This window comes from Balaenoptera musculus, chromosome 1 (assembly GCF_009873245.2).
Source record: "Balaenoptera musculus isolate JJ_BM4_2016_0621 chromosome 1, mBalMus1.pri.v3, whole genome shotgun sequence".
Classification (NCBI taxonomy): domain Eukaryota; kingdom Metazoa; phylum Chordata; class Mammalia; order Artiodactyla; family Balaenopteridae; genus Balaenoptera; species Balaenoptera musculus.
In genome coordinates this window covers 133,863,004-133,890,942 of record NC_045785.1, presented here as the reverse complement: position 1 = coordinate 133,890,942, position 27,939 = coordinate 133,863,004, and the positions used below count along the sequence as shown (strand labels likewise).

The 27,939-nt window shown below is 40.4% G+C and overlaps 1 protein-coding gene and 1 long non-coding RNA gene across 6 annotated transcripts in view; one reads left to right on the top strand and one right to left on the bottom strand.

Moving 5' to 3' along the window:
* Positions 1 to 425: 425 nt before the first annotated feature.
* LOC118894173 lies at positions 426 to 8,534 on the top strand. The gene is made up of 2 exons (XR_005019663.1): positions 426 to 1,455; positions 2,379 to 8,534. It is a non-coding gene; the product is annotated as an uncharacterized LOC118894173 (long non-coding RNA).
* A 1,938-nt stretch (positions 8,535 to 10,472) lies between these two features.
* Positions 10,473 to 27,939, bottom strand: part of RASAL2 (RAS protein activator like 2) — a 387,777-nt gene continuing 370,310 nt past the window's right edge. For all 5 annotated transcript variants that reach the window (XM_036849962.1, XM_036849970.1, XM_036849980.1 and 2 more), the window contains 5 exons: positions 26,934 to 27,795; positions 19,748 to 19,882; positions 17,454 to 17,656; positions 16,125 to 16,212; positions 10,473 to 10,845 (listed from right to left, as the gene is read on the bottom strand). In XM_036849962.1, coding sequence (XP_036705857.1) covers positions 10,681 to 10,845; positions 16,125 to 16,212; positions 17,454 to 17,656; positions 19,748 to 19,882; positions 26,934 to 27,795 — 1,453 coding nt within the window. In that variant the 3' untranslated portion in view covers positions 10,473 to 10,680. The remainder of the gene's footprint in view (positions 10,846 to 16,124; positions 16,213 to 17,453; positions 17,657 to 19,747; positions 19,883 to 26,933; positions 27,796 to 27,939) is intronic.

The following is a 27,939-nucleotide window of genomic DNA, read 5'->3' as shown; positions in this document are numbered from 1 at the left end:
GAGGGCATTTTGGAGAGGAGACACAGGAAGTGTATGTGTGGGGAAAGACTTGCACAGTCCGGGAGAGTGGAACCGAGGCCAGATCTGGAGCAGTGGAGCAAGGAGGGACTTGAGGGGAACTGATTTTACATCATTTGCAGGTGACATTAATTGAAGAAATATAAATACAAACACATTTTAAAAAGTGCTCAGCTTTGTTCACTGAATCATAGCAATGCAAATTAAAAGCAAGATGCAATAAAAAGTTCTTTGTTTTAACTTAGCAGTTTGGCAAAGATCTGGGGTGATAATGCTGATAAGAATGTGAGAAAATCAGCACTGTCAGACACTGGGTAGCACAGTAAACTGGTGCTACCATTGCAATGCCTGTTAGTTCCAAAATGTGCATACTCTTTCATACAGAAATTCTACCCTTGGAGATTTATTAAGGAAATAATAGTACAAGGTGCACATACACATATATACGTGTCCTCCACACACAGGTTGTTTGTTGCAGCATTGTTTATTACAGTGAAAAACTGGAGGCAATCTAATGTCCATTGAAAGCAGATTGATTAAGTTATGGTACATTCAGTGAAATACTATGCAGCCTTTAAAGAGAATAAGGTAGATCTTTACGCATTCAAATTAAAAATTCAAGTGTGTGAAGGATGTTCTATAGCAAACTATTAATAGTGGTTGTCCCTGGGTCAGGGGAGGGGATACTTTTGCTTAAATATTTTACAGTAATATACCACAAGAACAATATGGTTCAAATATTCCATATTTGAAAAAAAAAAAGACATCTGCAAGGCACTGACAGGACTTTGGTGACTGAACGTGACAGCAAGTGAGAGGGAGTAAGGGAGCAGCTGGAGAGCCTCAGTAGACGGGCACCATAAAGGGGGTGGGGAGGCTGCTGGGGGAGGCTGAGCTTGGTTTTGGAATACGTACTTTGAGTTTGAGGTGCTACCCCTTGATGGAGAGGTTGGGGGTTCCTGGGTGCCATGGTGGGGGCCCTGTGTAGCTGGCAGACTACATAAGGGCACTGGGCCTCTTGGGGTAGGAACTACTGAAAATAAACACTCGGTCCTGAGGAGGTATCTTATAATATTGCTAAGCCCCACAAATCCCGGTATCATAGACACTTTATGAGAGATGATGATGTAGCTACTGGGTACATGAGCCTACGGAGGTGAGTGAAGGATTGGCAGGGACTGAGCGTCCCACCCCGGCTGGTTTCTGCAGGACGGTGGCTGCCCGTGCCTGTCTTCTAGCTCAGGGGCGGTCACCAATCTCAGACCACCTTGCTCCTGGCTGTATTTGCAATAACTCGTTTATTTTCCCCTCTTGTAGCTGTGACCAGTGAAAGGAGTGGCACCGATATGACAGATGCAGCTACTGCCACTCAGGCCCAACATTTGAGCTCATCTAATCACCCAGATGCTAAAGAAAACACTCCAACACCAAAACCAGGTAACTGCTTCTGGTTACCAAGTTCCCACTCTTAACGACCAGGCATTTATATCTGGACAGCCACCTCTTAGCGTAGGGCGCTCAAGACCTTTTTGTGAAAGACAGCCTGAAATGGGAAGGGAACAAGGATGAGGATCCTAGAGTTGGTTAGCTCCCTGGCGATTGTGAAAGCTCGGGGGGCATGTTTCCTTACTTCAGAATCTCCTCTTTCTCATATGCAAAAGGGACGTAGTAAAAACGACCCTGCCTACATCACAGGGTTGTTTCAAGTACCCAATGAGATAATTATGCAAAGGTACTTTATAAACTATAAAATGCTGTACAGATACAGAGTAGTCCTATTATGAGGCTGTAGTTCCTGTGATTACAGCGTTCATGGCCGAAGGCTGAGCCTGTTTATAGGCTCAGAGAACTTGAGAGTTTTCTGGGGTACAGCTGGCCTTTACACATGTGGGTCCAGGGGAGAGGTGAATATTTCCAGCATGGTGTGGGATATTTACTCAACAGATTTATTAAAAGGAAGAAGCAAGAATTCCCTGGCAGTCCAGGGATCGATCCCTGGTTGGGGACCTAAGATTCTGCAAGCTGCGTGGCATGCCAAAAAAAAAAAAAAAAGAAAAGAAAAAAAAAGGAAGAAGGAAAATACTGAGGAGACAGAAAAGAAAATAATTGCCTGAGGGTGGCCAGGATATGGGAGGAGAGCAGTGGTTACTCCACTCATGAGGCTCTTTCCTGTCAGCTACTAGCTGGTTGTGGCTGAGCATGTTTCTGTCCAGCAGTCTCTTTCTTCTTTCTTTTTGAAATCCTAAATCACCATGTAGCATCTACGGTGTCCAGGGGGCACTCCTGACTGCCAAGAACTTGAAGTTTTCAAATGGCTACGAGATAATTTCCCCTGAGCCAGGTAGTACTTTCTTTTTCAGGGCAACTCTTTGGAATCCTGAAAGCAGATTTTCTCATCCCAGTTCTGATGAACCCAGAAAACATGAAAGACCAATTTTTGAGTGAGGTGAGACTTCTCTGTCCTCTAATTTTGATCAGTCAGGTGACTTGACAATGCAAAGCAATCCTGTCGAAGCCAATACAGGAAGAGAAAAAGCTTTGGAAAGTTAGCTCATCTGTTCCCGTTGTCACCATCCTGGCTCATGGTGACAGGTTGGTTCATGTGCTCAGATCTTTTCTTACTCTCTCCATTTTTCCTGAGCTCTTAAAAAAAGTCAATACAGTATAGTCAGAAGGACCTAAATTTGGGTCTTGGCTTTGAGCTTATTAGTTGTGTGACCTTGAGCAAGTAACTTAATCTTTCTGAGCCTCAGTTTCCTCATGAATTAGGAACAACAGTACCTAACTCATATGGCTGGTATTATGACAAAATGAAATATTCCATAAAAAGTGCTTAGCAAATTGTCTGGCACATAGGCAGTGCTCAATAAATCTTAGCTATTGTTATTATCAAATTATTATTCTGAATATACATTTGTTCCAGGCTTTTTTTTTCCTCTTGTTTTTTTAAAGTATTGTGAGATGAGAGATTGTGAAGAGGAAGAATTATTCCTAAATAATTGTGACAAAAGCCTCAAGCTGATTTTTGAATATGACCTAAAGGCACATTTTTTAGTGATATCAGATAATAATCATAAGATGTCAGAGCTAGAGAGTTCCTCATAGGCCATATAGCCAAAACCATAATTTTACAGACAAGGAAACTGATTGGCATTAGTCTGGTAGCTTACTGCAATTTACTCATAGACCAAAGAGCACCCAGGCAATTCATTCTAAAATCTCACAAACTGAAGTCTCTAGGAAGAACAGTTTTGTGTGTGTGTGTGTGTGTGTGTGTGCGTGCCCATGTGCATGCATGCACAAATGCCTGCCAGGTAGCGGGGAGGGAACTGGAGAGCTTTTGCTGCATTTTGCTGTTGAAGAACAGGTGCAAATGATGCAATTTGGCATCTGATAAATTTTTTAGTAAAAGTTCAAGAAATAAGACTGCAGTGCTGAGTATTAAGTCTACAAAAGTCAAGAACCGTTTTGTTTTTTGTTTTTTTTGGCAGGGGAGGGTTACCAAACCAGAAAGCATCTACCTTTTATTTTAAATTAAAACCAATAATGGGAAAATTGGGGTCAAGATGGGGAATTCCGGCTTCTGGTCACTTTTGTTGGAATATAGCTATCTCATATTAATGGAGAGAATTTCTACCTCACAGATATAAAGGATGGAATTGGTGGGGACAAGGTAGAGTATATTATCAGCTTTAGTAGCATTTACTGATAAAATTTGAAATAGGAGGCAAACAAAACACCTATAGCCAACTTATCCCAGTTCCATGGATGGGAGCAGAGAAAACATTGTAACAGACACTCACGCATTGCTCAAGAGAGAGATATGGAGTAGTGGCTGTTAACCCTATCTGAACTTAGAATCCCGTGGGGAAGGTTAAAAAAAAAATCCTGGCCCAGTCCTTAGAGAGATTCTATTTAATTGTTCAATGGTGGGTCTAAAGGGGCATCTCTACTCTTATTTTTTCAAGATCCCAAGTGATTCTGATGAACAGTCACGACTGAGAATCCCTGATTGTCATTCGTTTTAGTCTCCTTTGTCATTAAACTTTTTTTGTGTGCTGGGGGTGATGGTGGTGACCTAACAAACTTGATTTCTGTGCTTTCCTATTGGTGAAGGTGCTAACGACAAAAAGCAGGTAGCTGCAGGGAGGCTAAGAAAAATACAGGGTATGGCTGGACATAAAGGGTAGATGGGTGGACAGTTAAGGGCTCAGATGACTAGGAGGTCACAAGATAGCATCAACAACAGTTTCTCTCTTTTTGATGTTTCAGATCCAAGAAGTCTTAAAGCTTACATTAGGTCATGAGCAATTCAGATTGAAATGGGTTGGCTGTGAAGTAAACAAAAAATAGCACACGTCTACTGTGACCTGGAGTCTCCTCACACAATTTTCTCTGGATTTTGAGTGAATTTTAGTTTTTTAATTCATAGTAAAACAGGAGTAGAAGTCACTAGATATGTGAAGAGGCTAACTGGTGGTATTTCAGACCTATACTTAGCCTTGTAAGAAAACTACTTATGAGACCTGCATCCTGGGGTTTTAAAGAATGAAGGTAAGCAGAAGATGGGGGTATTTGGAAATAACCTCGAGAATTACAAGCAAACAAGAACAAAAAACCCCAACTAGACAACAAAAATCCTGAAACAAACCACATTAATCTGTTGGGGAATTAAGAGAGGATAGTACTGGTCTGGAGAGCTGAGTGGGGCCATACTTTCAATAAAGTGGAGGACATTTTCTTCACCAGTCACAAGCTAGTAAAGAGATTTCCAACTCTCCAGAATGAGGAGCTCTCTGAGGGTGTTATTACAATACGATATGTGTTAATGCTAGCTCTTTGTCCTACAGCTAAATACTTTTTACCTGTAAATTGGGAAATTCTAAGACGCATTGTTCTTAATGTTAAAATATACCTTCAGAATAATGTTCCTGCGTACATTTTATTTCTGGTTTTTCTCCAAGTGTCCTAATCACCCAGATAACATGCTAGAAGTCAAACAGTAATATGTCAAATACAGTAGCAACTTTAGTCTGAAATGTTTAAAGTTAAAGTTTATTTGTATTCTTTGTAGGAATATCAATAAAAGACCTCAAACGTATCTATATCTGTACATGTACAAGAACCGTCAAAAATTATTCACAGAACAAAAATAAATCTTCTTTTAGAACAAACCCAGGTAATGAAATGCAGATATGGATCTCACATATGGAACAATCTAAGTGCCACTAGCACAAAAATATGGCTTTAAAAATAAAATAAAATCTTGGGTTTTTTTTTTCTAATGTGTATTTCTCTTTCTTGAAATAAAAAATAAATTATTTAGAGCTATCATTGTAAAATAGTCATGTGCATTAACACACTCTTATTAAGGCCCTGGAGATGAAAAACAAAATCAAATTTAGAAGTTCCTCACAGGTGTGATTCAGGTTAATGGGCTGCTGTCTGCTTTGAGTTAATTTTAGTGTTAACTAGGAAATGTCTAAGCACCAGTCAAAATTTAACCTGTACTATTTATTTCAAATTTTCTGCAGGATAGTGGTCAATTAGTATTTCACCTTTTGGTGAACTGGGAATTGAAAATTTTCCCTTGGGAGTTTAGAAGTGACATAAATATGACAGTTATTCTTAAATATTTGTAGCCCCACACAGATGATCGAGGCCCCTAAAACACAGCTTCTGTGGAAATCTTTCTACAACAGATATATCTGGTTTTAAATCCCAAACTAAAACATTTCCTAGGGAAAAACAAGGGCACTGAAAAATAAGAACTGAATAGGAAATTAAAATGCATGCTGAAATCTGGACACAAACGACCACCTGGCTTTCCTTGGGTGGCTCATCGCCAAGCCTTGCTGGGTTGGTTCCTCAAACACCTGAGGATTAACTGATCAGGAACCAAAGCTATTCTTTCTGTATCCTACTGTCACATCAGTGATATTCAACTTTCTTTCTGTGACTCCCCAAGGTATCAATAATGATATCTAGGGTTCTTGAGACAATGTCAAGCCAAATTTCAAGTCATTTTAACTTATATATACATATAACACATATGGTACATTTTAAAGAGGAAAGAACCACTGTCATAAAATCTAACAAAGGAGAGCATAAAATCTAAAAAATCTCAAGGAAGTTTGGGAATCACTGCTCTATAAGATGGATTAACATTCAGAAAAAGGAAGCCCTAGGAATTGTGTGTTTTGTGTGGGTACCCACATGTTGTCTACAGAAACGGCCTTTCTATGTATCTATGTATTTCGAGATTGGGCAAAGGATATAAATCCTCCTGTTTCCTTGAACCGTTGGGCTATGGAGAAGGCTGCTGTGCATTAGTCCCCTTTTGGATCATGTATCTTCCTCAGGTTCTTTCACTCCTCATAAGATATTTATTCTATCTCATGCAAATTTCATCACTTTTGTCCTTCCTAAACTCAAGAGCATTCATAACTGGGTCATGACAGAATGCTTCTAGAACTAATAACAATCACTCAAACACAAAAAGAGATTCTATTTAAAAATTCAACACCCCAACATATCTTGCTTTTAAAAAAACTAGCAAAATAGGTCCTTTCCATTGACATATTGATAAAAACAAAGTATCCCAAATTCTTGGCCCTCAGGTAAGGGGTGGGAAGGCAACTATTTACTGTTGAAGCGAGCAGGAGACTTCACTATCAGACTTGAAAAAGGGAAGGGGAATGGAGAAGAAAGCCCTTTTGGTTTTCCATAATCTGTAGAAGGTGACCCTCCCAAAGGTGAAAACACAGGGAAGGTATGGTGTGGACTCCAGAGCTGCTGAGTCAGGCCCAGTGACAAGCCTAGTCTGGTGTCAACTCTAGTCAGGGTCACATGGGCCTTAGGTAAATCCCAAGGAGGGTTCCTTCCCAAAGTTCAGTCCCACAACCAGCCTTCTCAGAAAGACCAAACTGGACGTAACTGGAACTAAACCTAGATGGAAGGCAGAACAAATTGTAATCAAACTCACTTGATGGCAACTGTCTTGCTCTGGGGCTTCCAAAAAAGAACTGCTCTCAACCCAGTGTACTTCTGAGGACAGAGTGAGAAACGAGGGTCGGTAGAGCTATAGATCCATAAATAGACTAAGATCTAAAAAGCTTTACTTTTAAAGTCAAGTTAATTCTCAAGGGCATACAGCAGTCGTAGACAGGAAATCCTACTTTTTCTTTCACTGTGCAACACCATTACAGGGAAAGGTAAAGGTAGAAGCAGACTAGAGAAAGCTAATTCTGACCAACTCAATGCCAAGTGAAAAGGCAACGTTACAGCAGCATGATTACCTCATTTTACCACATTTCCCTTACAACAGACTGCCCTGGACCCCAACAGTATCTTGGTGATAGTGCCTGGATCATAGTAAGTGCTCAAGTGTTTGTCATTGTTACCTAGTTATAATCTCCCCTCCTTCATGGCTTGTATTGCAGAGACTCAGGTAATGTGATGACTTGAAGGAAATGTTACTCCTTTTTGCTGCTTTGGCTCAGAAAGCTTATTGCTCCAGTGAAAATAAAAGGGAAATATAAAGCTCTTTTCCTAAATCCTACCAACATTGTCCTTGTTAATGGCCAAATCTGGTTGTCATCTGGACAAGCATTTTGCAAGCACTTCACCGGAATTCCAAATTCCATTCAGCCTTGGTCTATGCTGCACCCCACCATGTGGTGATGTGTTGGGTGTTAGAAGGAGTGCAAGACATGCTATCATAATCCACCCACTTCTCTTCAACCATACACCTCCTCCCAGCAAGAGAGGTATGCACTTATCTGGGCTGAAGAAAAGCCAATTAAGCAATACCTCCATAAAAATTATCAGCTGTTGCTGACTTTTTCCATACTTAAAAAAAAAATCTTTCAGAATAAGTTCTATAGACTGCAGCATTCTCTAAAGAAATACTCAGAAAAATATTCGGACAGGAATAGGTTCAAAGGATAATCTAAACTTTAACATCTGGCAACTACACTGAACTCCTAGCTTACCTCTAATTTTATTATTTGTTTACTCTTTTCTCTTCATTCAAGATAACCTGATAATAGAGGGCTGCATAAGCTATCCAAACATTTTGGGCATCTAATCTTCCAAAGCAGGCAGCCCTCTAATAAGCTCCCATAATGCCGACAAGATGTACTGCATCCATCAAAAACATATTTTTGATTTTGTGTCCCCCAACCCTCCAATATAGTTTATCAGTCCTCTGTCATCCGTAATCACCACCTGAGAGCTTCCAAACCTCAATGTAAGACATCACCCATGTTACATACTTAAGGCCACTGAAACTGACCATTCTTTTACCAGGTTTTCTGAAGACTTTTATAAAGAATGGCTAGAGCTGAAAATAGCCACAAACAAGAACAGACCTATGTTTACATACCCTCTCCCCAAACACGAAGCACTGCTTCAGAATTGGTAATGTTTCTTTCCTATTAAAATAAGTCATTTGGCCACAGTGTGCCCTCAGCTTGGAGGGAAGAGAGAAGAATTTGTAAAATAATGATCACGGGTCAAGAAAATACACAAATGCCAATACGTGTGGGCATGAAGTCTGCAGATCAGATGAGCACACTGGGCAGCTCCTGATTTAGATCTCTGACTGGCAGAGACAGGAGTGTTACGAAGGGGAAATGTTTGAAAAGGTTGTGGGCTGGGGACCATGGTGAGGTTGCCGAGATGCAAGGCCCAACACGAAGACCCACCTGAGGGCAGTGCTTAAGAGGTCAGAATGCAAGCCTGGGGGTGCGGTGGAAATGGAGGCTTGGCGTCTCTGTCGGGGCTTCACCCAAAAGGGGACACAATAAATATTCTCTCGTCTCCTTATAAGTATTCTGTTATGTGGAGACACTCACTCCAGGTCTATGGCTTCCTCAGGTGGTTTTTTTCCCCCCTCCTTTCTCCTTTTCCTTCTTAAAAAAAAATTCCTTAAAGTTTATAATTTCAAATAAACATCATTAACTTACTTGAGAGATGTTTTTGCTTTCTCAATATAAACAATTGCTTAGATCTTGCTTAAAGAGATTCTAACCCCTTTAAACATTATATCCAACAGCATAGAAGGCAGGAACTTTTCCTATTTGTGCAGTTATATGTACATATGTGTGAGTATATGTGTATATATACTTGTAAATATAATGTCTGTTTAACTTGTAACATTCCATACTTCTGATAATCAAGGTTGCATTCAAGATGACATTTCACACCTCTGGAAAAAAGGAAGTAACTTAGCTTCCATGACTGTTTCTGTCCTACAATAAATCTGTCCTACAATAAAGCCAACGATGACAGCTAGTGAAACTGGGTTATTATTGCCAAATCTACAAAGAGCATGGGAATAACAGCTGGAATGTGCTGTCCTCCCACTTTTAGTATTTTATTTTTCATTAAGAGTAATCATGACTTTTAAGAGAGCAATGCTTCAGATTTGGATTTCTTTTCTAAATTTTACTGAGGGGATTAGAGGAAGAAGCAATTTAAAAGTTAAAAATTGAGATAAAATTACCCTGCCCAGAGATCTGCTAGTACACCGGGTAAAATCTTTATCCCAAACCAAAATTATAACTTACAAATAGAAAAAAATTTTTTGATAGGAAATATTCAGAGCTTCCTGCCATGGTATGGTATGGTTAGCCCTTTTCTGTATGGAAGAAAGGGTGTTTATTTCGGATGGCTTATGGACAGCATATTTGAATAACCTCTCCAGGGGAGAGTAAACCCTGTTGGTGTTGACTGCTCCCACCATGGGGGAGGAAAGGGCAAGTGGGTGTGAAGATGCAGATGGTTTATAGAGACACAAATATTTATAGTTTTGTAAACTCTAAAGAGGAAAAAGAACACCCTTTATTACAACTGGGGTAAAAAAAAAAAGCCCCCTATCTAAAATGGAAAATTCCCGTCTGCTACAGACAGAAGGAAATAAACATCAACAGGAGTTCAACAGAAATCACTCCTGAAGTCCAGCTTTGATACAACAGCTCTTATCTGTGTCCTCTGGAACAGTGTATCCCCAAATCAGATAGCTGTCCATCCAGAACCAGTCTTGGTTGATCAATGGGATAAACTGTTGTGTTTGGATCTCGGTATTTGCATGTTTTCCTAAAGGACAAGGGAACCGGAGTGGGGTTTTTAAACTGGCAGAGGAATCCCTGAAAAATTTATTCTGACAATGTCCTACTGCGGTCTGTGTGCTCTATCAGACAGACACGTGGTCTCTACCAGCTGAGCCGCCAGGCTCATCTCTCATTCACATGTAGCTCCTACTTTGCCTCCTCTAACAACTGCAGTGCTTTCAACAAGAGGACAACAATAATAAAAATAGCAATAATTAAAAAGGTAATCTACATTATTAACTTCCTTTGGGTATATTACAGTGGTATTTTCTGTACATGGCCCAGAACTAAGTTCCCTATGTACACAGGGATGGGGGGCGTGGGGTGCGGGGGGGCGGGGTGGGGGGGGGAGCGTCGACCTTGGAAGTCTTAGCCTTATGCCCTGAAAGACAAGGTTCCTTTCTTCATTGGAGAGTTGCTCGCCACCCTGCTGTTCTGAAGTAGCAACATTCTGTAAACCTGGTGTGGCTGGGGAGAGGGCTGGGGATAGGAGAGCGGGGGCATTTCCTTCTGTCTCCTCCCACAGTCTGTCTATTCACAAAGCCCGTCAGCAGCTGCTGTTTTTGAATTCACCATTCTCCGTGATGGAAAGCTTGGTGGGGTTGGTGGGGGAGATGCCATTGCGGACCTGCATGCTGTACCGCTCCTTCACTTGGGTCAGCGCACTCATCAGTCTGGTGTTGGCCGAATCCAGCGACACGATCCGTTTTTCCTACAACACACGAATCATGGCTTTATTCTGGCTCCACGCAGGCAACTACACCGTAATATTCTACTGAATGACTGTTCTAATGCTTTCTATCAAACAGCAGTACACATGATGCTTCCCAGACAAATGGAACGTCTCTGCCTCTTTCTGCACCCTAGTCAGGCCAGCTTCCCCTGAGCCCAATGGGTCTGTGTTTATTTTCTCTCTTTTTTCCTTTCAGCATAGCAAGATTTGTTATTAATCATCCCTTGGGACCCTAGGACATCATGTAAAAATGACACCATGTGTTACCTCGGACTATGAAACAGAGGTGTCAAGCTGCCTTGCTGTATTAAGTACTTTGGGTCAAAACTAAAACATGGGGATTAGGTGGCAAAGAAAGAAGCACCAGAGGTTTCATTTCACAGAGGAGAAGTGCATGTGATCTATGGGTTCTTAGACCCTGAAGGGGTCACATCAGTCACATTTGGAAAGAATTCACATGGTGCTCAAAACTGAAACAATACATGGTGGCAGTTTATAGTCACCAACAAAGTGAGGATGCAACAGCAAGAGGGGGAGAAGCAGCCAAAAGCTCAGACCAAGGAGTTATTTGAATATGGGAAGGGAGATGTGGCCAAAGGGGGATGCCAGAAACATAACACATGAAAACAAACAGAGAACACAAGCTCCTAGACTCATTCCAGCTCAGAGGTACTCCAGGAAAGCTACCCAATAAGGAGACTGCTTTCATTTTACTTTTGAATCTTGGGGGGAAAAAAAAAAAAAAAAGGCTTAGAACCAATATTTTGGAACCAAAGGCTGTTGAATACACAAAAAAAACCAAGAGAAAAAAGAGGGAAAAAATGGCAATCTAGAGAAAAGTAGGCTCATCTAAATTAAACAAAAATAAAAATCATCCCATCAAAATATCAGTCTCACAAAGACTAGGAGAGAAATCCTAATCTTAGCTTCAGCAGCTAGGTAAATCATCCTAGAACCTTTCCTACATGAAGTTGCCATTTTTTAGAAAACAAGTTAACGCTGAGAAGGACAGTCTTTACCTACATCTATGATATCAAAAAAAAGGAAAAAAAAGCATGTGAGGAACAATCCCCAAAGCCAAAAAGAGCTTTCCTACCCAGGGAGTGTTTTACTTGGGGAAAAGCATGGTAAGGATAGTCATGGTCAGGTTCAGAGAGGACATACAAGGGCTGAGGGTTAGATGCTATTCCTTGCTGTTACAGCATAGCTCCACAGGGCTGTGAGCAGCACTGCTGGGCCGAAACGAGCTGCCCAAGGATGCAGAGTGAAGACCACTGCCCTGGGGGGAAATTTAGGTAAAAGCATATGCAACAACAGCATCAAGTAAGGCTTCCCTTTAATCTCCTGCTTTGGGGGTGGGGCGGGGATCTGTATGGCAGCAGGGCTGGTGGTCACAGTTTCAAAAGTATGAAAAAAAACTAGCTCACACTTGTTATTACTAACATTTTTTTTTTTCCTTTCCCTGATGGAGAACTCAGGTGGTAAGATACAAAAAAATCAGCATTATTAACTAGCCCCTAATCTAGCCTAAGATGCTTTTTACTTTGGGAAGGTAACTTGTTTTAAGGATAAGCAAAACTCAAAGAAAGAAAGAACTACAAGGCTTTTAAAAAAATAATAATTAAAAAAATTACAGCCAGTGGAATTTACTGGGATAACAAGTAGATCTTTTAAAAGTCAGTAAGTAAGGGCTGGCCAGTGGTTACCAGGAGAAAAGGGGTGGGAGCCAGATATGATGTTTCCCCCTATGGTTAGAAATGATCTCTAAGCAGAAAACCTGGTAATATCTAAAAATGATTAAAAAAGAAAAGATATTTTAGTATTAGGATAAATTATCATGCCTCAATTCTAAGGAGTGCAGGATTCTTTAGAGTTGATCCAAAGAAATTAGGCATTCATGAAAAATTATTTGATTCTTAAAGGGTCAAAAAAGGCTAAGAATGATTGTATTTATTTATTTCCTGCAAGAGTAACAGCTGAAGTCAAGCAGCCCTTCTACTAAACAGTTGAAAGTTTCCAAGTGGAGAAACTCCCTTCTGTAACTCCCCCCACTGCCAACCTTTCAAAGTAAAACAAAAAATAAAAGAAAAAAAAATCAAACAGGGACTTTTGAAAGTCAAGTTCAGTTGGCAAAAGATGGCCTTGACTTCTCCATTCTGCCTGGATTGAATGGCAAAGCAATCTAGTTCCTGCCTGACAGGAAGGATTTCAAGTGTGGGGAGTGCAGGAGCTGGAATGTGTAGGAGGCCAGTGTACCGGGCCAGGGCTGGGAACTGCTCAGCTAGAGAATGGACGGGTTACTTGCCTGTTTGCATAATCTCATCTCCATTTATGACCTGTAATTTAACACAGCGGAGATATCACTTGCAACAGTAACTAGGCAGCTGCTTGCTTCTCCTAGGAGGAAGTCCTCCATCTGAGTCACATGGAGAGATCCTGGGGGGTGAAAGGTGGCACAGCCCCTGGTCTGACGTTTAAGAAATGGTCCCTTAGTACCATCACCAGGATCTCCATGGTGCTGCTACAAGGCCCAGGACAGGGTCACCAGGGGAGTACTCATCCTCTCCCGGTTCCAGTGGAAAGTGGCTGACCCCGGTGGGGCCTTTGGAGCATAAACTGACTCGAGGAGATGGAGAGGATGAGTTCAGGGACCAGCCTTGTCTGTAGGGGCACAGGGCTGCTGAGAGAGAAGATGGAAACCAGTTCGCTGGGTACCTGACCTGTCCTGTTTTGGGAAATGTTGGGCCCATCGCTAGTATAAGGAAAACAATTCATTTCAGAAATATTTTTTAACTGCCAGTGGCACCAAGGCAGATGTCAGGGACATAAAAGTATGGGTTCCCTCGCTGGGAAGCTTTCACCCCCAAACATGTCCTCATTCTATTAAATAATGCCAGAAGGGCTGCTCTGCTCCATCAAACACTTAAGATGTAAGATTTATCCTTTCAAAGGAAAAGTCATTTGTTACAAAAGACACTAAAGGATTTTCATAGTCTTTTGCTAGAATAAGATTTTAATGTATCAGTGAGACAACAGCTGGAACTGGGAAACCTTCCTTTTAAGGAGATTATAATTTTTTAAAAAACTAGTTTTAGTGTTTATCATCTGTGCTGTGCATGGTGCAGTGGTTTTCAAAATGTGGTCTAATGGATTCTCCAAGTGTTCTTTAGGGATCCATAGTGAGCCTCCAGTAGAAAATTTATTATATAGTAATAAATTTAGTTGAGAGAAGCCCTTGTTCTTGAATGGTCAGCAGGAGCAGCTGGAAAGCAATCTATGGAAGGTATCTCTGGTTCCACCAAAATAGTCCACAGAATCAAACCATTTGAAAACCACTGCCTGAAATATGGACCCAAACTGTTATCTAGTTTAGCCAGACCACAAGTCTGACATTGACTGATGCTTTGAGGATAAGAGTTCTCCCATTCCTGAATGGTGACGCCCTCGTGTTAACTGAGAGAAGGTCCTTACTTTCCAGAGTTTTTGAGCCCTGATGAACCTGATTCCCTCCCTTGCTTTCATCTTCTATGCCTATGACTCATGCTTCATACCTGGTCATCTTACCCTAGATGTCAAAATGGGGGGCAGGGGTGGGGTAGAAATCTACAGAAGCTAATGATGAGGTTGTCTTGACAGGCAACCGAGAAAGTGGAAATACTATATGCACAGAGCCACGACTACGACACCCCCAAGCTCCCTCTGCTTAAGACTGACATGGTTTTAGACAAGCTGAAATTATTAAAACGGTCTGTATGATCTCATTAGAACTAAAATCTATTCGGGTGTAGTTATTAATAGAACTCTCTCTGCTTTACACCGTCATATTGAAGATCCCAAAGTGAACACTTATCAACACTTGTTTTCCTGACTAAATTGCCTTCTTTATCCAGGCTGTTTCTCTTAAGCCTCTCAGATGAATTTTTACAGTGTGTCGAGAAGGCCTTGTCTCTGCTACCCTTCCCTCACCTACCTTGGGGACACCTAGAAAAGTTTAAAAAATGGACCAAGTAAGAACTTTCTTCTGACTCTTAGGAGGTCTAAATATCCAGAAACTGCAGAGTTCAAGGGTCCAAAATATTCTGGGAACCGTGCTGACGAGAGAGCATGACAACTCACACTCGACTTCCGGGTCTCGTGTATGTGAGGGAGTAGGAGGCCCATGACGCATTCTTCCCATGGCTGTGCTTTCAGCCTTACTCCCAATTCCTTTGTAAAATAAACCCCATCCCATATTAGCCCTGTCAGGAAACTAGACTGGGGGTAAAATGCCTGTTTAAGAATACTGGGGGCTCTACCATAGACTGACTACTGGCTGATAAGGAGAGAAGAAAGTTGGACATAAAGTCCTTGCTCCCATTTTGATTTCAGAGCTTAGGGAAATGATACGGTACTTAAGGGTGAGAAACGCGAACCTGGCTGGGTGGTCTTCGGGGAGGTGATGCATTCAGTGGCCAGACCAGCCACATCCAAGCTGCACTGCCGTTTGTTATTTGTTTCACTCTAAGAAATACAACCATGTTTTGCACTGATAAAATGAAAAAGGAATTAGAAACATTTCCTGCCTCCTGGGTTTTGCTCTGATCACTGATGTGAACCTGGGAGGGGGTGCTCTTGGCAGTGGTCCGTCATGCCATTATTGTCACAGGTAGAAGCTGCAGTGAGCAGAGGCCCAGGTTCCGATTTCATCAACCAAAAGAGGCTCTCCAAGCACAGCGCCAACAGAGGAGGGCAGCCAAGCGAATCCCAGGCATCAACGCCAAATCCAGAACCAAAAGAATAACAAGGAAGGGTACCTTTCACCACCCTGTCTTTCCCCTGCAGCTAGACTACTGTTTGGGGCCAGAGGCTGATGGCACAGTGGACGTGACTGACAAGACTGTGAACATCATAGCCAAGCAATGGTCAGTGGAGGTCACAAGCCAGACACATGCAGTGTACTTTTCACAGGTACCCCCTTAGAGAATGCCCTCCTTTCCAGAAGGAAAGAAGTAAACCCCATCATGCACTAGGTTGAGATTTGTCGAGCAACTGCACTAAGCACGCTAAAACTTTGCTAGGTTAACAGACTTGTCACCAGTAAAGGAAAGGAAAGGTCATAGAGGTCACAAAGAAACTCTTTTACTCTTCAAAAGGTAATGCTGAGAACTTTCCAGTGACCTATTGTCCATCATGTGCCTTGGCATTTGCAAGGGGTGGGAAGTCAGGAGATAACAGTTATTATAAACAAGTGCCTTCCACTAGATTAAGAATCTGCTTACCTGTGCATCAATTATTTTTTGCTTTGCATCGATAACTGCTTGCATCTCAGCATGATCCTTCTTCAATTCCTCTTCCACAGCCATTAGCCTAGAATTGGGTAGTAAGGAGAGATCAACATCTTCAAGGAGAGAGCTGGCTAACATAGAGGACAAGAAACCCGCACTCAGGACAGCTCAGTACTGCCACTCCTTCCTAGTATAAGATCTGCAACCATGCTCTATCTTCTCACCCACCTTAGAAGAAGACATCCAAAGTTGATTTCTCTACTGGGACTGGATTTTCACCTCCTCTGGAATAGCATTCCCACAATTATCATCTCCCTCTTTTCTATCAGATCCTTTCCTCAGCACAACTTATTTCATCTTAAAATAGCAAACCAACCCACAAAAACCAAACCCTCTCTTAATCTTGTTGTCTTGTAACAGGTGACCTTCCTCTTCCCCTGAACAGCTAAGTTTCCTCAGAGCGTACTCTACACATAGTAGGTCTACTTTCTTTCTCATCCACCATTCACATCTTAACCCCCTGATGTTTAACTCCATGAAAAGCCTCTCGGTAAGACTGCTAAATACTTCTGTGCTGCTAAAACAGCAAACCTTCTCTGACTTTAAGTTACTTGACCTGCCTACAGCATTTAACAACACTGAAGCACAGTGGTCATAAGCATGGCCTCAAATCCCAGCAGCAACACTAAGTGACCTTGGGCAAGTGACTTAATGAATTTGTTGCCTGTTTCTTTATTTGTAAAATGAGAATAATAATAATGCCTACTTCAGAGGTTGGCATTAATCAAATTATTATTAACAGATTAAACAAATTTTATCTGTAAAGTGCTTAGAAAAGTACCTGGCCCATAGTAAGTGCTATGTAGCATTTGGTAAAATTGCCCCCTCCCTTAGCCTCCCTTGGACGTCCCTGGCCTTCTCCCTTAATTCTCTGGCCCTAAAGACATCCCATGAAACTCCCTTCCACCTCTCTGGGCTTGTTCTAAAAAACTAAGTTAGCCTTGGACATTGAATACGTACATTTTTAAGATTCAGTTTTCCTCTGAGACCTCTCAAGGGAGTCACTAAGTTTTAGTTTTTTCTAATCGTTACAACTAAAGGAAAATAGACTACCTCTATCTTTAAAGGAAGTGCACTAAGGTCTCACATTTAGAAAAGCGTAAGAGGTATAGTCAGCCGTCACCTTTGTACCAAGTACCACAGAGGACACGTAGAGTGGAAAATGGCTTTTGCTGCCATTGCTTTAGGATTCTCTGGGTCATCGTCCCACCTCTTCACAGCCCTAGCTACCCAGCCCACGTCCACCGCCAGGCGACCTCTAACCTGCTGATGATGCTCTTCATCTGGCTGTCCTTCTCCTCCTGCTGCCTGCGCAGCCGCTCCTCGCTGTCCTCCAGCCGGGCCTTGTACTCCAGCAGCAGCTTCTGCATCTGCTGCTCCTGCACCAGCAACCGGCGCTCATACTCCTCTAGCCGCCGGCTGGACACTCGCAGGCGCTCCTTCAGTTTCGTAATTTCCTGTTCGTACTAGAGCAGAGGAGAAGAGGCGCCACAGACAAGGAGAGAAATACTGGAGTTACGCTGGTTTTAGTCGTTAGTGATTTATTTTTTACGAAAGAAACCCTAGGCAATGGAGCTGGAGGCTGCCTGAACTGCCATCCCACGGGCTGCTGATGTTCTTTAAAATTATCAACAGGAATCACTTAGGAGCTCTGCCCACCTCCTAAAATTACATTTTTCATCTTACCTTGGCATTCCAAATCTATATCATTTATGTATCACTCTCCACATTAAACCACCAGTTCCTGCAAGCCACATCCAATCTGTGACGGTATCAAATGGGAGCAGGAAAAAAAAAGATCAAGCACTTAGAAGCCTGACAGATAACTTAAAATAAGCCAAAAGCCAGTGGTCTACATGAGAAAAGATTTCTGTATCATCACCTGTACTGTAGGATCTCTGACATGCCTTCACTCATCAGACTGCCATTCTTTCACCGTACTAGAGCCAGCCCTTTAGAGAGCAAGCAGCACTTCCATAATGTTAAGTTACTAAACCAATAAATAGAATTTTATGGCTGCTTTCTCCCCAGCTATAAAAGCGTAAACCATTCAGGTCACAAGCTCTAAGCAAAAGGCCTACATGTTCTCTGGGGCTGATTAATACTGCCTCTTGGCCTATTTTCATGATGTCGTTCATCTGCCCAGTTTGCTACTGCTTGTTGGAACACATATGTCTGTTTTCTCACTAAAGCTTTATATACATTTATATTCACTAAAGCTTTATATAATTCAATTGGTTACGTGGCCCTTTCTTGTACTGAAGCTGCTGTGGGTTGGGGTTTGAGTAACTGGAATGTCAAATTTCTGGGTGAGGCGAGAAGCATTAAGCTTTCTTGTATATGGCCTATTTAAATTCATTAGTAATTAATGATAAATCTGTATGCTGCTTTGTAAAATGCAATGTATTTTTACATAATATTCCATTTAATTGACAATCAGACAGTTAGCTTCTGCTTATCCAACATCATGGTCCTACACTATGCTTATTAATCCAGAAGGTCAAAGATGACAGTTCTTATACAGTTTGAAGAGGTAGACTGCATCAATAAGCATAGTTTAGGATCCTGCTGATAAGTAAGCAGAAGCTACTTGTCTGGCTGTTAATTAAATGAGGTAATGCCATACATGATGTCAATGTTCTTGTTTGATAATCCTTATTCTTCATGTCAACTTTTCTTAACAAAACGAAACGAAACAAAACTGAAGCAATAGATAATGTCTTTTCTTTTTTCTTTTTTTTTTTTTTTTAGTCAATGTCTTTTAAAAAATCAGCTATAGTGTTACAAGTTCTTTACCTAGAAAAGGTGAAAAGAAAAACAAAAAAAGGGACTTCCCTAGTGGCGCAGTGGTTAAGAATCTGCCTGCCAATGCAGGGGACACGGGTTCGAGCCCTGGTCTGGGAAGATTCCCACATGCCGCGGAGCAACTAATCCCGTGCACCACAACTACTGAGCCTGCGCTCTAGAGCCAATGAGCCACAACTACTGAAGCCTGCAAGCCACAACTACTGAAGCTCATGTGCCTAGAGCCTGTGCTCTGCAACAAGAGAAGCCACTGCAATGAGAAGCCCGTGCATTGCAACAAGAGTAGCCCCTGCTTGTGGCAACTAGAGAAAGCCCGTGCACAGCAACGAAGACCCAACGCAGCCAATACATAAATAAATAAACAAACAAAAACAAAAAAAGACAAAATCATTACAAAGATATAGAAAGGAAGTCTAGTCCAAGGGTAATCTTGACTATGGTTAGTTATACAGAAACACTAAATATTCACCTAAAATGACTAGAAATGAGTAGCAGAGTTTTCTCCAAGTTAAGGCAACTCATATTAAAAAAAAAAAAAAAATTAGAGCTAATCCTCCCACCCCAGCTTGATGGACATTTCCGCATATTTTCAAACACAGACACTACTGAATTATCATACACAGATACGCATATAAGGGTTAACATAAGAGGTGGAGCTGAAGTTGGGGACCCTGGGGAGATCATCTCCTTGGCTAGACGACCCTTTGGGTGGCCTATCACTGTGCGGGCAATAAAGACAGACTAGGTTCTACCTTCTCGGCATGCTTGGCTTCATCTTGATTTTGCTCGGTTTCTTCTACATCCTCTTCATATTGCCCATTGTTCAGAACCCAGGCTGCTGTCCTCTCTACTGGGGACATTGTGGCAGAGTCCACAGGTGACTGAACCTGCGTCAGAAATACCTATTAGCATCTCCCAAAAGAGCTCATCCACAGTTACGTTTCACAAAGAGAGCTATTCTTAGAAGACATAATTGTGATCCCTGTTTTCTGATAAATGTTCCCAGTTCTAAATAATATTTTGTTACTGCAAGGGCTGGGGGTGAGGGAAGAGAATATCCATTTGTACAAGAATAAAATATTCTGAAATGTTGTGAATAGAAATCACATCTAAGAACCTGCCTTTTTTTCCCTCCAAAGAGGGAAAGCCAAGGCCTTAAAATTGTTAATTAGTCCAATGGTTTCATTAGGTCATTACCTAATGAAATTATGATGATGACAGAATGAGAGAAAGAAAGCACAAGTTGATGGTTGATTGCTCAGGTGAGGAAACACCTGCTTAACCAGGGATGATCAGGAACCAAGGAATTGATTAATGCTAAACAACTCACAAGGTACCCATTTATATATCAGAATGCCAAATTCTTAATTTTCACATCAACCATTTAGGGAAAGAGAAAAAAAAGTGATATTGGTCATTTTTACAGACATTGACTTCTTCATGGGTTAACATCACTCAGAAGTCCATATTTTACCAGAAAGTTTCTTGATGAATACAGGATCAAAACAATGGACATCAACATAGTCTAAGGAATATTTCTATCCAGTTAGGATAGCTAGATAAATTGCCCTTTTCCAACAGATATACAGAGTGATAAGAATTCTGGCTTTGAGTAGCAATTCTGCTACTTACATTGTCACTTAATCTCTTAAATACTTTTTTCCAAATCTACTGAATAGGGCTACCACCACCATCACCACCTATCCTGACCATCTCCCAGGGAGTTCTAAGGACTGAACAATATAATGTATGTGAAAGTTCTTTGGAAACTATGGAGTACTATAGAGCTTAGATGTTATTACTGTATTTATGCTTAGAAAACTGGCCCTGGATATGATAATTTATATTGGGCTACTGAACATTAGTGCTTTCTCCATAAACAATGCTGGAAATAGACAACAAATTCTTTTTCTCTGGCTTTCTTGAGAGAAAGAGAGAGAGACAGAACAAAGCATTTTTATGTGAGTTAGCCTTTTTATAATTAAAATGAATTTCTATTTTGAGGACCAATACTCTATAAATAATTGGAAGGGAATTTTCTCTCCCATGCAGAGCTATGTACCTTAAGAATCTTTATGTCATTTTGGAATAAAACCCGGTTAAACTCTAAATATATAGATATTTTAAAATAAGGGGTATCTTGATAACTTTGAGATTTAGAAAGACTAGATGAAAAAAACTGGTTGCAGAGACAAAAAGGTTATTTGGGAGAGACTTTAAAAAATATTCATACAAATGTAGCATGAGGGTATTTCCTAAAGGTTTGAAGAAGAACCTGGTTTGGCTGATTTACAAACAGATTACAGATACATATCGATAAAAAACAGCTTCATGCCTGAGGCACAAACAAGCAACAGTGAATGAACTTTTAGAAATTCCTTCTTTAAAGCCATTTTCTCCCCTGTGTCAAGAAAAACATAAACATGTCTTAAACTTCAGTACCCTCAGTTCTTAAAAAGTCTACCTTCATCTCCACTATGGTAGGTAGGCTTCTTATACTTCATTCATTTGTGTATCATTCTCATTTTTTTTGTCATAACCATGTTGTCACTGATATATTATTTATCATCTCTTTAAAACAAACTTTTTCAGTTAGCTAAGTCCTTATGCTAAGCAATATTATCAGTAAAATCATGAGTTTAATGTTATATATATTATAAATTTATAAATACATTTAATATTAATAGTTAGATATTTTTCTAATATGTGTTAAAATAATTAAATGATTGATTAAATACCTTGTATACTTAAATAATTTTGAGTATCACACTTTGGAAACACTGATCTATAGACTATAGTATCATTTATATTAAAAAAGATAATAATTATCTACTTCAAAAGTTATTATGAGAAACAAATGAGACAGCATGTAAAAGCAGTTTGTAAACTACAAGGTACTTCACACACACACACACACACACACACACACACACACACACACACACACACCCTAGTTCTCCCCCTACTGGATTTTGAAAGCAGAACACAATAAATTGCTTTAGTATTTAGAGAAAAATAGTTTAAAAAGGGGTTTAGGTTTTTATTTGATATATGTACACCTAAAAGGCAAAATATTGTGGTTCTGAGTCTTTAAAAATTAATAGAAAGTCAATACTTAAAGGAGACAAATGCCTTTTTAATTTTAGAATCTTATCCCTTTACCACGTAGGGCACAGGAGAGCTGCTTTTCTGTGAAACCAGGATTTTCTATTCAGCTGCTGCTTGAGATAAAGTAGCCACTAAAATGAATAACTTTAATGTTTGGAATTTAAAACTTCAAGGAAGCTAATTCAGTAGCTTTCTGCTTTATAGTTAACAATATGTTGTTCCCAAGAACTTTCTTCCCCTGTGATTTGTTACGAGTAACTATTTATTGAGTGCCAATAAATGCACTATAAACTAATAGTATCCCTAAGAACATACTAAAGAGAGATCTTAGCCCCTAAAAGCATATTAAAAACAACTTCTTAGGTAATCTAGGCATAAAATGTAAAGTGAGAAGCTGTAAAAATAAAGAGTTGGTTCATTTCACTGGTGTTGGTGGTAGCTACCATATCTTCAGAAGGACTAACAATGTCCAGTGAATTATGAGACAGTGTACAATGGGAACTGGGCATTCCAGTCTATTCCTATTTTATTGGTTGAATCTGTTTTTCAACCACTTCCTCATATACCCTAGCACTTTGCATGGCATACGGTAGGTGGTCAATAAGTTTTGAAAAAATAAATCAGACTAATATAACTATTCCTTGTATTTATGATAAAACCTTTACATAATTATAAAGAGCAGAAAAGTAATACTGAACAAATCAGAAATAGTTTTATCTACATTGAAGACTATGGAGGTGATTTTTATTTCAAAATTTTTTTCAAAGTTATTTTTTATTGTAATACGTTCTTCATATGAAAGAACTATATACTGTCTTTTACATCTATTTGATTGGTCTTCTGAGTGCTGGTCTTATTTCCTGATTAGACTGTCAACCGTTGAAGCATGGCACCATATATCATAGAATTTTTTTCTTTTGGAATGGTAGTGACTATGTCATAGCACAATTGATGCTCAATAAAATATTATTCATTTATAATTACTTTGGATTCTCTTTAGAATTCATTACCAAAGTGTAATTTATTGCTAAGAGAAGGATACCCTATGTTTTTCCTCTAATCCTTTGGAAGTACATCAAAGGCTTTTCCTCAGTGATTGTTCTATCTCCTTTATAAGCTGGATAGACAACAAAATTTAATACCTCTAGTTTATAGTCAAAGAAATTGAGAAAAGAGGTTGGTAAATGGTTCAGATGCCATCTTGCTTAGCTATAGCCTTAAGAAGAGCATTTTCTCCATTGACTTCCAACAGTGGATCATTAAAGAAAATGAAGGATGAAAAAGACGAAATGAAAAGGAGCACGGATTCCTTTTAGGAATATCACCCTTTTGAGATAAAGCTTTTATAGGGTTTCTCTGGGAAAAATAATGATGCTTTAGGGCAAAAGGGCTTGAGAAAGCAGTTTCACTGATCCTACAGTTAGCCTGGCTATGCTGAGGATGACTGAGAACAGGCCGGTTCCCTGTTTATTTACTAGATATAAATAAGACTTGTTGCTTTCAGCTTCTCCATAGTCTGAAATAGTCAGGTTCCCATAAATGAATAACACTTTTGCTATCAACACCAAAGAAAGAGCTGACTAAATTAGTAAGTAAACTCTGAGAATCCTTGAAGAGGTTGGTTAGGAGAGGGTTCAACAAATCCAAATGTGAAAACTGTAGCATCATTCTGATAGGCTTGTCAAATACCTATTTAAAAAGCCTCTTCAAATTAGAATTTCTAAGGTTAGGTAACACCCTATAATCTGAACAACTCATATACTGTAAATAGAGTCTATTATGTGCACAGAGTACATGATACACAAAAAAACAAGATGGAGAGGAAAATGATTAAAAAGAAATCCAGGGCTTCCCTGGTGGCGCAGTGGTTGAGAGTCTGCCTGCCAATGCAGGGGACATGGGTTCGAGCCCTGGTCTGGGAAGATCCCACATGCCACGGAGCGGCTGTGCCCGTGAGCCACAACTACTGAGCCTGCGCGTCTGGAGCCTGTGCTCCGCAACAAGAGAGGCCGCGATAGTGAGAGGCCCGCGCACCGCGATGAAGAGTGGCCCCCGCTTGCCGCAACTAGAGAAGTCCCTTGCACAGAAACGGAGACCCCACACAGCCAAAAATAAATAAATAAATAAATTAAAAAAAAAAGATTAAAAGAAAAATACTCAAGTGGAATTTACTAAAAAAAAAAAAAAAAGAAATCCAAACAGAGGCCAAAAAGGGTCAAAAAATTCCTTCTCTGTAGAACTAGGATTTTATTTCCTTCCTACTCAGCAAATGGAGACGACTGAAGCTAGTTACATTGCCAACAATGGCCGCTCCTTTGTGCTAAGATACAAATGGAATTTGCATGGGACAAAACCTCCAATAATTACAAATGCCTGCAGAACAATCCCCACAAAGAAATCCTCCAGTTTTTGGGAGAGAAGAATTCCCCAACACAATTTGCAATTAAAATATGTAAAGGAATTTACGTAAAAAATGTGCTGATTATATAGAACATCAGAGGCTTCATGGGAGTGAGATGAGAAAAGCAAGCAAGAAAGATAAGGAACAAAAAAAATAATAACATAAGTTTGAAAGAGTAAAACATCTGCATAGAAAAAGCCAGTGTAGAAAAAACAGAAAATTGAGCAATCAAAATACAGTGATTTATGGTTTAACTGGTATGACAGTGGCAGCACCACCAAAGGCACAAACAGGGCTGAATATGTAAAGCTGTGCTGTGGCTATGCCCCACTTCATGCCAACATAATATAGACATTCCCAAGCTCATTAATGGCTATGGCTCAAAAGTATTTTAATTGGTTGTCTGAAGACCATATGCATTTCCTACCTCCCATCTATCCAGACAGCTTTCTATTCACGCACAGAAACACGTAGTGCTTATGTGATAGGTGTCATATTTTCCTACAGCACAGATATTATAAATGACAATTGGTTTCAGATGATCACACAAAAGACTATTTAATTTACAATATCTATAAACAGTCAGTCTGAGTCACGGGTCCTGGGAATTGAGGACAACATGATACAGGAGGGAAGGGTAAGCATTCTTCTTTTCTCTCCAGGGCTGGGACTAAGTCCAACTTTGAAAAGTAGGCAGAGGGCCCGCCCTGTGGCCTGTCTTGCCCCTCTCTGCCAATCTGATATTCTTCTCTACTCCTTACCTCATCCTCAGGGCCTTCAAGCTGCACTAAACCCCCACATAGACATTTGCCTCCACACAGTATTACATCTCTAAAATTACTTATCTTTCTTTTCTCCTCTCAATCAACAATTTAATTATCTGAAAGGGGTTTATCTCAACTAGAAGCTAGCATAAAATCAAAGTATGGAAACTAATTCACAATAAGGTGGGAAAGACTGATAGCCTCCTAACATAAATTAAATGTACATATATGATATATATATATAAAAGCATTTTCATTTAAAGAAAAGGAAAAAATTATATAATATAATCATTATGTAAATTAATAGAGTATAATCTTTTTTCCTTTTCTTTAAATGAAAATGTGTATTAAATCAAATGAATTGGTGAAATTTTGGGAAATATAACAAAATAAAAATGAAAAATTTAAGACTGAAGAAAAAGCTTATTTCTCAGGAAAGCATTGACCAACTAGGAGGTTTTGCTCAGGAAGTTGGCTACCAGAATCAGCTTAAGTTTTTCATCCCTTCTTCTACTTCTGTATCCAAGGATTCTGTAAATGTTCTAATTTTTTTTTAAACAATAATTATCAAAGTAGGGGCAAGGGCTCTGACCACAGCAGAGTGGTGGCAGAAGCAGCCCAATCAGTAAATGCCTACCTATAAAAATGCAAATATACTAAAGAGATACATTGGGGGTCTCACTGCAGTCTCCGCTGACCAGTGATTCTGCTGACAAAAGGATTTGTCATAGAACTCTTCTAATCACAAAGCTCCCTAATACAAATAAAGTAGGATTAGGTTTCAAAAAAAATTCAACAAAGCTTTTTTTAGGAGAAAAATCTTTTTTAGATGAAAGTAAGATATGTATAAATGCATTCATAAGGTTCTTAGTTTATTTCAAGAGCAAATATGGATTGGTGCCTCAAAATGTAATCTGTAAAGAAGAAATGATAAAATTCTTAAGAAACATTTTTATTTGTGAAGAACAAAGTTTGATAATCTTATATTAAATTTAGGTGAGATATGAGCTGGGCTTGTCCATGTAAATAGAAATATAAGAGATTTTCATATATGTTTAGAGAATACTTGTCAACCACCTATGTTTCTATCTTTTTACCTCTCTCCTTTACCTTGCTTATATAGGTGTTCAGTTGTTTATTTTTCTAGCCATTTCCAGGAAAAGGCACACGGGGACTTACTACTTCCAGAGGGAGTTGGGGGATGGAGTAGAGAGAGCAGTTACACTAAACTCTTGGCTGAAAGTGCAAAACTTTATTCTGGAAACTTAAGAAAAAAAATTAAGGAGGATTAATGTCCAGATTCCCAAAATATATCCTAGTTGAATTGGCCTGTAGATTCACAGCTTAAGTGTCTAATTATTACTCAACATCACAGATTGTTCTCAGTGATAACTGAGATCATAGCTTTGCTGCTTGAAGAGACAGAAAGGCCTCTGGAGTGGTTGTTACAGTCTCCTAAGAGTAATGAGGCAAGCTACATTCTGCTGCCTCATCTAGCCAGAAGCCTCCCAAACTTTTCATTTCCTCTTTCCATTAAAAGGTTGCAAAAAATAGTTTTAAGTGGAAACCCTGCTAGCAATTGGATTTCTCAATGATTTATATATAACGAACCGAGGAAACAGTTGGACCAAGTACCTGGCAGCCCTCTCCAGCACTCACCCCTACCTGCTGTGTCTGCTGTCTCTGGATCGCTCTCACTTTGGGAACAGGGCTCTCTCTGGAGGAAGAGGACTGCTGCCGGGACCGGCTCCCATTTTGCACAGGTTCAGCCACCAGAGCCGCAGATGCCAGTGACATGCTCCCGGTGCTTCGTAGGGAAGCACTGTGTGGCAGAGATGGTGGGGCTTTGGCTCGGGCACCTAGCCCAGCCTGGTCCATTTTTCGGATCTGGGCCTGCCCCGTGCTATTCTGCCGTGGCAGAGCAAGAGGTATGTGTCTGTCCGACACAGTGTGCCGCCTGGAAAAGTCCTCGCTCTGAGTGCTACGTTTGGTGAAATCTTCCATGCTGCTATTGCTGGGTCCACTGAGTTTGAAGTCTTCACTGTTACTTTGGCTCCTGGAACTGGCAGTGCTTAGGTTCTCCAAACTGGAATCCACAGAGGCCTTTGGCATTGCTGGAATTGGGTTATTGAGGTGATAGACAGGGTTCTGGAATGACAAGGGCTGGAGGCTGCCAGGCTGGTTCAAGGCTGGGTGCAGGGGCCTCCGCACTTGGGGTGCGCTCTGGGGAGTGCTCTGGGTTTCCCGAAGTTGTTTGATGCTGGCCACCTGGGTTATGGAAAGCTGGCTTCCAGTCAGGCGCATCGGCATGTCAAGCATGACAGACGCATGCTCCACTTGGGCGGCATGAGTGTCCTGAAGGTCCATGAGGGAGATGCTCCGGCCATTAGGTAGGCTACTTTCCTTTTCATCCTTTTCAGAGTAAGTCATGCTCTGGGAGGAGGCCTGCTGAACCAGCAATAACGTTTTCCCTCTGAAATAGCTATCTGTGTTGTCCTGGCTTGGAGATTTTAGTTTATGCAAATCACTGTGGAAAAGGAAAGGACCCTTAATTACTCCTGTGGCAAATTCAACAGAGTTAAGATTCCTCAACTCAAGCATATGAACTCTTCAGAAGGCTCAGAGGCCTAGTGTGGATACTTACATTGGTTTCTAAACACAGATTTCATCA